The sequence below is a fragment of the Capsicum annuum genome, chromosome 4 (genome assembly GCF_002878395.1).
Source record: "Capsicum annuum cultivar UCD-10X-F1 chromosome 4, UCD10Xv1.1, whole genome shotgun sequence".
NCBI classification, from domain to species: domain Eukaryota; kingdom Viridiplantae; phylum Streptophyta; class Magnoliopsida; order Solanales; family Solanaceae; genus Capsicum; species Capsicum annuum.
The window spans coordinates 198597511-198609442 of record NC_061114.1 but is presented as its reverse complement, the minus strand read 5'-3'; the positions used below and the strand labels follow the sequence as shown (position 1 = coordinate 198609442).

At 35.0% G+C, this 11932-nt stretch overlaps 1 protein-coding gene across 1 annotated transcript; it reads right to left on the bottom strand.

Moving 5' to 3' along the window:
* Positions 1-927: 927 nt before the first annotated feature.
* Positions 928-9875, bottom strand: LOC107868738. The gene is made up of 3 exons (XM_047410917.1): positions 9005-9875; positions 2752-2831; positions 928-2412 (listed from the first exon to the last, which is right to left on the bottom strand). Exons 1-3 carry the CDS (start codon positions 9812-9814, stop codon positions 2394-2396), a joined length of 909 nt encoding a protein of 302 aa, XP_047266873.1. The 5' UTR covers positions 9815-9875; the 3' UTR covers positions 928-2393.
* Between the last annotated feature and the right edge of the window lie 2057 nt (positions 9876-11932).

Sequence of the window (11932 nt, the reverse complement as noted above, 5' to 3'; positions counted from 1 at the left end):
ACAATGCAAATACCTGCAAAACATGTTCCGACTCAGTTTCAAACTTCTGATGCACAAGTTCAGCCTCTTGATGTTACAGCGCTAGGAGATAATGATGATTAGGAAAAAGGACCTCTAGATGAGGATGTGAATGTTCTAGATAATGAAGCACCTGTTATCAAGGAAGTTCCATCTCTTGGACCACAAGCTGAGACTAGAAAAGTAAGAAGAACGAAGTTTGTTGATCAAATAGATTGCAGTTCTTATACAATAACCCCAAAACCTATTGGGAATTGAACTTTGAAATTTTAAGGATCTAGCAACTTCCGAAATGTGCCTATGTTTTCTCTCCACTACCCCATTCTGTTGGGGTGTATAGGCACAAAAACTTTGATGAATAATGCCAAGAGAAGAAAATAATACAGAACATTGGGAACTAAAGAATTCCTTGCCATTATGTGATCTTTACACCTTAACATTGATACCTAACTGAGTCTGCACCTTCAATAGAAAATCTTTCAATACAACAATTACTTCAGACTTGTGTTGTATCAAACATATCCAAGTGTACCTACTATGATCATCCACTATAATAACAAAATAATGTTTGCTATCATAAGTGGGAATTTTATAAGGACCCCAGACATCTACATGAATCAGCTGAAAAATGATGCTAGAGTGACTATTACTAACTGGAAACTTGAGCCTAGTCTGCTCAGACAGCGGACAGACTTCACAATCTTTGTGTGTATCTTTAGTTAGCTTTATTGCTGGAATGCGATATAAACTTCCTTTAGATGGATGGCCCAATCTCTTGTGCCAGAGATCACTATTTTCTCATCTTTGAACTACTGATATGCAAGCTGTTAATTGTTCATCCTTCAGGAAATAAAGCCCATTATTCTCTTCACCAATCCCCAAGACCCTGCCAGTGTAGAGATCCTGGAAAAAACAAAACTCAGGGTAAAAGGACACTGAGCAACAGAGATCTCTAGTCAATTTTGAAACTGACAAGAGATTAAATTTAAAATCTGGCACAAATAGGACATTCTTCAATTTATGACTCCTCAAAATCTTAACACTTCCAATATGTGTCACTACACATCTGCCTCCAGTGGGAACCTGAACACCACCACTCTTTTGATCACAAAGTCTAAACATATCATCTAGGCATTCCCTATGGAATGTAATATGATGTGATGCACCTGAGTCAATTATCCATTCATGTGAAAATGCATTGGATAATAGTGCAAGAATACCTGTCATGTGAGCTTGAAAGTCAACTGAAGTACTAGCTTTATTTCCTTTTCCAATGAGCTCTTGATAATGTTCTTCAGAGATATATCTCCCCGGACCTTGTCCATCATTTGATCCCTCTGCTTTAACCACATTACTTTTTGCATAAGGTTTAGTCGAGCCACCTACAAGGCCTGACTTCTTCTTGCTTTAAAAATCTGGTGAGTAGCCAACTGTTCTGTAATAATCCATAGTGTAATGTCCCTTATAACCACAAGTATCACACACAGTATCTGGTGGTGCCGAAGGCTTGTAATTCTGATTGTGTCTAGGCTTATAACTTTGATTATGATTCTGATATTTCTGATATAAATACACAGGACCAGGTGCATTAAACCTCCCATTGGAGGACTCATGAAACCTCTGATTTTTTCGTGCCAACATAATCATAGATTCTCTATTCCCATCTACTACTCCCATACCTCTCTGACTCTCCTCCTGAATTACTAAGGCATACGCTTATTGACAGTTAACACAGGAGTTTTCAGCAATATATCACTCCTCACATGACTGCAACTTTCGTTCAATCTGATTAAAAACTGAAGTAGACGCTGATTCCTCAACAACTCTATCGAAGGCCTAGATGCCTCACAGTTACAACTAGCACTAGGCATTAATGTATCCAACTCATCCCAATAATCTCTCATTTTGGAATAATAAACCGTAACTGTTTTTACCTTGAGTTAGTGACGCAATGTCCTTCCACAATTGATATATCCTGATGAGGTTTGATTTGTCAAATCGCTCCTTAAATTCATCCTAAACTGTCTTCGAATCTGATGCATAGACAATACTAGAAACCAGATATGGTGATACGGTAGCTCCAATCCACGATAACACTATTGCGTTGCATCTCTCCCATAAGCTGGCCAAACTTCGTGCATATTCCATCTACAAAACCGAGCTTATTTTTGCCTAGTAGAACCAGCCACAATGATTTGCTCCACAAAGTGTAGTTTTCCGGACCTTTAAGTTTGATTCCTATCAACGCCAATCCCGGAGTATCCGATGGCTGTAAAAACAACGGATGGTGAAAATCCAGCTGCTCACTTGTCTCCGTCATTTGATGAACTTGTTCAGTTTGATTTTCCGCCATTGATGATTTTCTCGAAGCTCAGCTAACGAGATTTGAGTACTCTGTTTTTGAAAATTTTACAACCGTAGCTTTGATACCATCATAAAAAGAAATGATGAATCTGGAAATCAATTGTATTTCTAACAATATTGATGAACTTTCATTGAACAAGTTGTTTACATCTTGTAGAAGAAAAGGAAAGTTGTAGAGAATTTGCTCTTAGCTCTTATTCTTCAATTACACAGCTAATGCCCTTAATATAAGCAAGTAACCGACTTCTAACAGCTTAAGGGTAAAAGACAAAAAAACCCTTTTGTCTATGTAGTTAATCACCAGACTACCCCTTTACATCTAATACATGTACTTCAATATAGCTAATACTTGGCTCGTGAAGAACATACCTGAGGCAAGAAAAACTTTTGAGGAGATTGGGTATGCTTGTGACGAAGTTAACCGGTTGCATTCTTTCTCTATCAGGAAACTGTATCAAAAATTGAGAGGTGACTTCGTTAAAGTATCTTGGAGGAAGATGATATGTAATAGCGTTTCATACTCTATCTTGCTATACATTACAGGCTATTCACGAAGGATAGAGTTTCATGATGGAAGGACTTGGATGATCTGATGTGCCCTCTTTGTGAGCAAGACCCTGAGACAATTGATCACTTATTCTTACTCTGTTGTTGTATGGGTGAAGGTGTTGGGATGGTAAGGGATTAATCGAGGACCTCTAAATTGGAATGAAGAGATAAAATGGGCAACCTCACAAGCGATAGGAAGGAATGCAATTGCAGCTATTTACAAAGTATCCTAGGCATGCAATGCATATATGGTATGGGTGGATAGCAAGACGGATCTTTCAGAAACAGAAGAATACAGTTGATGGCCTGGTGAAGCAAATCATACCGGAGGTGCATTTGTGTGGTGCTAAGCTTCACAAACTGAAGAATAGGTTCACTAGTTTAAATTAGGATCCTTAGAACTCTCGAGCTAGGCTAGAGTACAGATGTATAGGATGACTGGTTGTACAAGTTTGGGGCTGTCCAAACTTGTTGGATAATGCTTTGTAACGCTCCGTTTGGTAATAAAATCTAATCAGAGTTTGCATACTGCGAATAGAATTTTTTTTAATCATGTAGCTGTCCTGCTAATATTTCTACTGGTGCTACACTTTTCTGCGTTGGCTATTGATTAAATTTGTCCATCGCTATAAATTTCTTTCAAAAGTACATTGTGGTGCAAGTTCTCCATTAGCTTGCAGTTCATGACAACTTAAAATTGTACTGAAATTACAGGGACTCTCTAGCAGTATACTTGTTAGAATATCAAGTGAATGTTTCTACATTATTCACATCTAGATTCATTGTATTTGAATGATGAAATTCATATAGGATATTCTGTGGTTAATTTCTTGCTCCGTCCATCCATCAATAGTTGTCAACTATTGACTTGGCACATAGGTTAAGAAATAGTATGATAGGGGAAATGTTACCATATTATCTTTTTAAATAGAATGAGTTGCATAATGGATCGTATTTAATGTTAGGAGTATAATGGTAGAAATGGGTAAATTATTCATTGGTTTTTCAAACTGAACAAGTATTGTTGGACTTCTTTTTTTAATATAGTGGACAAGTAAATTTGGATGACGAGAATACCATATTATACATATTAGGACTCCGAACAAGTCTAGGTCATTGATAATCATGTCAACGAGACTTTCTATTTCGTGATTTTTAGATTTAATTTAGCTTCGCTTTCACAATTCACAAGATAGAATTTTGTAGAAATTTACAAAGTACTGTTTCATTTTACAATTTGTTGGTCGTAGTTCAGATTGTGTTGACTTGTTTGGTCCCTTATGTATTGTATTCCCATAGAGCCTTTCATTAGAGCCTTGATGGCCAATTCAAATAAACATTTCTATTTCTAATAAAGACTTGTTTTGATATGGTTAGTAGATGAAATTTGGTATGACATGAATGGAAACAGTTTCGATCAACCATATACCGAATACCGTACCGAATATCTCATTTAACTAAATGATTTTGTTAATGATATTTTGAAATTCTAAATTTCACTAAATGTAACAAATCAACATACACAGGGTTCTTCCAGCCTATCTCCTACCATTACAATTTAGAACTGTTCCTCCCCCCACCCCCCCCCCCACCCCAAAAAAAAAAAAGAAAAGGAAAAAGGTACGGCAGCTACATGAAGAACAAGCTAAGTAACTACTACATCATTTGTAGAAACATAAATTATCTGCCAAGCACCATACTATGATACAAATTAGCTAGCCAAGCATTTAAGTGTCTTTTGCCATATAAGAAGTAATTCTAGGTACCCAATACTTACTTCAGTACAAGCTATATCCCACGATGTTATTGGTATAATGTGTTGAAAGCAATATATCTTTTTTCTTTTTATTTTTTGATAGGGTAGAGATTTTATTAAATGGGCAACAATATTGTACAGGGGAAGAAATTATTACACCAGACATACAAATTTTGTAAACATCTATCCTTAATTCTAGAAATGTGAGTTCTCTACCCTCCAAAGCAAGCTTTGTTCCACTCTTCTCTAGCCAAATGTTCATAAGATGCACAGTGAAATAGTTCTACGTATCTGCTGTATCTCTTTTAGTATCACATGTTGCCAATATTCCAGCAAACCTTTCACTTTCTGAGGCATCACCCAATTATTACCATGAAAATTTAGGAACAACTCCTAACATTCTCTAGAAATTTTGCAATGGCAAAAAAGGTGCTCAACGGTTTCCTAATCTTCTTGACACAGAGAGCATCTACTACATAGGTTAAAGCCTCTTTCCTGCAAGTTATTGAGTTAAGCATGCCCTCCAAGTTGTAGCCCATCCAAAACATGTTACTTTAACGAGAGCTTTTGTCTTCCATATCATCTTCCAAGACCAAAATTTATCCAGCTTATCTGACTGCTCTATCAACATCCTATAACCATTCTTGGGTGAAAATTTCTTGTCTTTACTTGCCAGCCAAATCAGGGTTCCACCTTATTCTGATCAATATGAACCGATCCTAATTGTTGAAGAAACTCACAAAGATCTTCTCTATCACCCAACCATTCAAATTTATCCGGAACCTTGACTGTCCACCAGAGTTGGAATGAAATTCAACAATATGACCATCCTTTTTAGAAGAGCAGTTGGACAGAGTAGGGAATATGTCCTTTAAACAAACATCACCAACCCACAGCTCTGTCCAGAATCTAATCTTTTCTCCATTTCCCACCTTCGGTATGGTAAATTGACTGAAGTATTCCCAAAGTCTACTTATGTTCTTCCATACTCCCCCATTAACAGTTCTCCATCTATCCTTCTTCCCATATGTGGCATTAATAAGCTTTTTCCAAATTTCCTCACCTTACCTGCTCACAAACTCCAATGATATACCCTCATGGTATAACTGTACTTTTTAGAGTACTTCATTCACTTGCATTTCTAATTAATGGAAAATATGGAATCTGCCACTTTGTGGTTCATTATTTACCAGAAAACAACAAGACATCAGGTGAGAAATTTATTAGCTAGTGCCTAGCAACAACTTTTATCAAATACTAGAGATACTTAGTTGAGTAATTGGTGCTTTTTTTCTGGAAAAGATGTAGGTCACTAGAAAGCAAATTAAGTTTGAAGTCACAAAAACACCAATCATATTTTTGCTTTATCAGGACAGAAATGATTTTTGGCAACACTGAGAATATGTTTCGAACCACCATCTGAAAAAAGAAAAGCAACAATATATCGGACTACAAAAGGATACTTTTAAAAAGGTCGCAACATCCTTAGTGCCAAAAGTAAACTAAAATGGTTAAGGAGCCACAGTTTTCTTATGTGATTCAAACAAGATCAGGTATCTGATCCTTGTAGGGAAGCACATAATACTCTACGAACTTTGACTCTATTAAGCACAGAACAGTATAAAGACTGCATCCGAGGTACCACCATTTTTTCCAGACTATAGACCAAAAGTAAAGGATGAGAAGCTAAGTAAGCAGGTTCAAAACCAAACTCTTGTTAGAAAATTCGGGAGGAGGAGCGTTCTAAATTAATCAGTTTCTCTTGAAGACGAGGAGGAAAGTATTGTTCTTTACTTCGTCAAATGTTTGAGTACATAGTCTTTCTAGGAGATTTTTAACTTACTATAGATTTATATACTAGATAAAAAGTAGAGAATTTTTAATATTGTTATTTTATTATTATTATTATTATTATTTATTCTAAAGAGTGGTGGTTAGACCTGTTGTATGGAGTAAAGTATGTGTAAGTAAAGAATTCTCACATCCAGAGGATGAAGGTGGCGGAGATGAGGATCTTGCGATCGATATGTGGGTTTACTATGAGAGATAGGATTAAAAATGAGGATATTCGAAATAAGGTGGGAGTGACTTCGCTGAAAGACAAGATGCGAGAGAAGAGGTTGAGATGGTTCGGGCATGTGATAAGGAGAAGCACGATGCCCCAATGTGGAAGTGTGAGTTTGGCTAGGGATGGATTCAGGAGAGGTGTACACCGAAGAAATATTGAGGAAAGGTGATTAGACAGGATATGGCACGGTTGCAGCTTACCAAGGACATGACCTAGGAGGTTGGAGTGCGTTCATGCTAGTAGGTAGGAGTGATGTCCTTATTAGTAGTCGTAGTTGTATGCTTATAGTTTCTTGTTCTTGGATTCCTGTCGATAAGTTGTTTTAGATAGATGGAATAAAAGGTGCTCAAAGGTTTCCTGATCTTCTTGAGACAGGAATCATCTACAACTCTGTCCAGAATCTAATATTTTCTCCATTTCCCACCTCCAGCCTGGTAAATTTACTGAAGTCTTCTCAAAGTCTGCTTATGTTCTTCCAGACTCCCCTATTAACAGTTCTCCGTCTATCCTTCTTCCCATATATAGCATTCATAAGCTTTTACAAATTTCCTCACCTTCCAAGTTGTACCTCACAAAAACACCCCAATGATATATCCTCATGGTATAACAGTAATTTCTATAGTAGTTAATTTACTTGCTTTTCTACTTAATGGAAAATATAGACCCTGCTACTTGGTGGTTCATCATGTACCAGAAAACAACAAGATATCAAATGAGACATTTATTAGCTAGCAACAAGTATATCAAATACTAGAGATACTTAGGTGAATGACTGGTGCCTTTTTCTGGAAAAGATGTAGGTCACTAGAAGCAAATTAAGTTTGAAGTCACCAAAACACTCCAACGATATTTTCGCTTTATCAGTACAGAAATGATTTTTGGCAACACTGACTATATGTCTCGAAATACCAACTGAAAAAAAGCAAAGGAACAATATATCGGTCTACAAAAGGATAATTTTAAAAAGGTCCCAACCCCCTTAGTGCCAAAAGTAAACTAAAACTGTTAATGAGTCAACAGTTTTCTTATGTGATTCATACAGATCAGGTATTTGATCCTTGTAGGGAAGCACAAAATTCTCTATGAACTTTGACTTTATTAAGCACAGAACAGTACAAAGACTGCATCCGAGGTAGCGCCATTTTTTCCAGACTATAGACCAAAATTTTAGGATGAGAAGCTAATTATGCAGGTTCAAAACCAAACTCTTGTTAGAAAATTTGCGGGAAGGAGCATTCTCAATAAATCATTTTCTCTTGAAGACTAGAGGAGGAAAGTATTCTTTTTATAACTTCTTCCAGATTGACATACATAAATGTTTGAATATATTGTCTTCCTCAGAGTATTTGGACCTTATCATAGATTTATATACCAGTAAAAATAGAGAACTTTTAATATTGTCATTATTATTACTATTATTTATACATAATTAACTTATTTTCACCTTTATTTTTATTTGGAAAGATGATGACATGAGTTGAGCTTAAATGGAGAAACATGGTCAATGAGTATTCATGTAGCCGGCTTCAACTTGTTTGGGGTTGACTGTTGAGGCTAAGTTGTTGTATAGTTTCTCATACACAAGCTTAACAAAACCAGGAGTCCAGGACAACATTTCACTTACTTAAAGTCAATATTTCCCCAAATAGCATCCTAGCTACGGACAAAAGAGCAAAAGGTAAACTAATAGCAACTGTAGCACATAAACAAGGAACTGAACAACAAAAACAGTTGAGTTTATTTTCTCTTCTGAGATGTCATTGGCAAATTCTTAAGAAGCATATAGCAGAAAAAGAGAAACAACTGCATCATTTCTACTTGCTGATAGCACTAACTAGCAACAAGTGAACTAAAAGTAATGTAGATTTGAAAGGTAATCTGATTAAATAAAATTCACTTTGCCTTGCTGAAAGCTAAGACTACTCTGCACGTCCATCAAAACAATAAACAAAATTAAGTATTATCTATTTTCCTATCCTTCTGATGTACAATTCATACAAGTCAGGCAGTTCAGCTTTGACAGGCTGCACATACATGTCAAAAAACTTCGATTCAGACCATGTCATAACTGTGTATAACTCCCGCCCAACCTCTATCAGATTCTTTTCATTGACAAGTTTCCACACTTCATACCTGGGTATTAGCCTCTTTTCCATACTGTACTTTAAAAGCATAGGGCGAGAAGCTATATAGATAGATTTGTATTGGACTTCTTTCATCAAAAATGTCAATGCAGTTTGAATTCGTACCTCTGATAGTCCTATACAGTAAGGGTGCTTTTGCAACATCGTTAGAATATCGGTGTCAGACCAGCCAAAACTCTTGAAGATTCCAAATTTCTTTTCTAGTTTCTCTTCACGCATTGTACTAAGCACACAAACGATGTGGAGAAACAGTGTGGAGTCAGGAGAAACACCAACTTCTTTTTCCACCCTATGCAACATTTCCTCAAGCCTCTTGTTATTAATATTAGTAAGAATCTTGGGACATGTAATCAAAATACTCTTGATCTTATCATTTGAACAGCCAAATGATTGCAACAAATTGAGATTGGCTTCTATGGTTACATGATTATTGTAACTAATCAACCAAGCACATCTCTTTATAACCTTAACCACATTTTCATCACTACCCAATACACTTTTAAGAAGATTTATAAGGGGTATTATTCGGGTATGTAATCCCGTGTCAAGAAATTTGCAGTCTCTCAAAATGACTTTGACTAAATCGGAACCAGATAACCCAAGTTGAGAAATACATTGTAATTTTGGTTTAAGGGTCTTTTCAACATCAAAGAATAGCACTTTAGGGTGCTTGGAAACCAAGATTTTGATCTGGGAGTCGTTAAAACCAGTTTGTTTGAAGAAATTGACTGATAAATCAGGGTTCTTTAAGGAATTGAAGGTTACCTTTGCGGAGGCAGAAATGGCTTCTTGTTTGGAGAACCCCAGTGAGTTGATGAGGTACTCCTCTAAATTGGTCGGGGCAGCAGTCGAGTATCGAAACAGAAACCCATTACAGTCAAATTTGAATAATATAGCTCGAGATTTGGCGAGCATCTTTGCCTCGTGCTGCAGAAAGCCAGATAGGGAAGGTCTATAAGCAGAAAAATGAGTTGAAATAACCCCCCTTCTTTAATTAAAAAAAAGGGCAAATGAGTCCACAATATTATTAAGTTAAAAAAAGATAAAGTTACTTAAATAATTATATTTGTTGTTCAATAACTATTAAAGTTATCGAACAATGCTTTCATTTCTTAATTTTTCTAACACCTATTATAATCATATAAAAAATAATTATAATCATGTATAAATAATATGTTTTTCCGTCCGAAGGGATTTGGACAAACCCTAAAGAGGGTGGCTCGCCTCTGTTTCCACTCCCCCATCCAACAACCTATGTTCTATATTTATAATCTATATTTTTAATATATTAAAAGTGTAAATATATTAATAATTTATATTTATAATATATTAAAAATGTGAAAATTCTTAAAAAGTGATTCGAACTTTTTATTCTCCATTAAAAATTTCTGCATTAAAGAAAACTATCTTTTCACTTATTTATTACAATTATTATATTATTATATTTATAATATTAACTAAACTTTTAAAATATATAGAAAATTAATTAATTTTTCATGGTGACTGTTGCTCTCAAAAGTCTAAACTGTCGTTTCCACATATTTGCAAAATTCCTAATTTTTTGGCAAGTTTAGATGTATGGTAATACTCTGATACAATTAGTACAATTAGAATATATATGCAATACACACTATTTTTAGCAAAATTCTTTCCTTATTTTTGGTACAGTTTAGTAGTATCCTAATTTAATACAAATAATATATACTTTCTCCGTCTCAAATTATTCATCTCAAATTTTCTAGTTTGATTCCTCATTTTACTTATCTTTTTTCATTAATCAAAAGAGACAAAATTTTTTTTCCATGTTTTACCCTTTGCATTAATTACTTTTTTTTTAAATTAAACTATAAACATAATTTAATAGGGGTATTATGGTAAACTAGCCGTATTATTAATTATTTTTCTTAATGAATATGTCATCTCAATTTGGGACGGAGGGAGTATGTAATATAAATTATACAAGAGTCTTAAATCTTTTTATTTTTTTGATTTATGAATATACTTTTATAAAAGGAGTTGTTTTGCAAAGGGAAAATCCAGAAACTTCACAAACAATCTTGATGTCATTGAGGTACTTTCTTCTCATTCGTTATTCATTAGTATTTTCTTAAAAAGGTTTGGACGAAATTTTATGTATTGTTACGTGGAGTCGTATGATTTTTTTGATAATTTATATTTTTGTTGTTTATTGATACATGATAATTTATATTTTAGTAGTTTATTGCTATATGAGTTTATATTGCTATATGAGTTTATGTGCATTTGAATATCACAAGGTGAATTTGGCAGAACATTTTTGGGCATAAAAATTCACAAATTGTTAAATGTTATGGGGTCTTAACGTTTTCTTGTTGATTTTGATTTAAGTAGTCTTCAAAAACGAAAAGCCGATGCACTCTCTACTAAAAACTTTACCAGCAATCTCGATGTTATTGAGGTACTTTCTTTTCATTCGTTGTTTATTATTGACTTAGTTTGAGTTTTGATGATATATTCCTTCAAAAAGAATTGCATCAAAGTGCAACTCACCTTCGCTCATGTTCTTATACATCTGACTTGTTTTTGTTAGACATAATGAGTCTCTTGCAACAAAAGAGTCGATACTAAACAGTTGTGACCAAATTTTTTTATGAACATAAACTTAAACAAGGTTTAGACTTACAGTTAACTAATTATGATTCATAAAGATACGTTAAAAGGAGGAGAGTGACAAACGGGTTAGGAGAGAGAGGCGGGCACAAAAGGAGGAGAGTGGTGAACGAGACTAGAAGAGAGGTGAGTAAGATTGGGAGAAAGTGAGAGAGGCGAGAGAGGAACTTATTAATATATGACATACTTCAATTGTATTTGCATTTTTTTTTATATATGTTGGTCCTTCGAGACATCAGATTAGTGGATCCACACAGCTATGTATTAGTACCCGTGGCACGGTACTGACACCCTTCCAATTGGGGTATAGGATATATATATATTAAGCGCTTAAGTCACTTTTCAAAAATTCTTCATACTCATTTCGTATGGTGATATTTCAGT

Bases quoted from the DNA above. Each gene is read 5' to 3' on its own strand.
- LOC107868738 (XM_047410917.1), bottom strand. From the start codon at position 9,814: ATGCTCGCCAAATCTCGAGCTATATTATTCAAATTTGACTGTAATGGG. The intron at 2,832-9,004 runs GTACGAATTCAA...TTTTTGATACAG, and splicing joins ACTGTATAGGACTATCAGAG to TTTCCTGATAGAGAAAGAAT.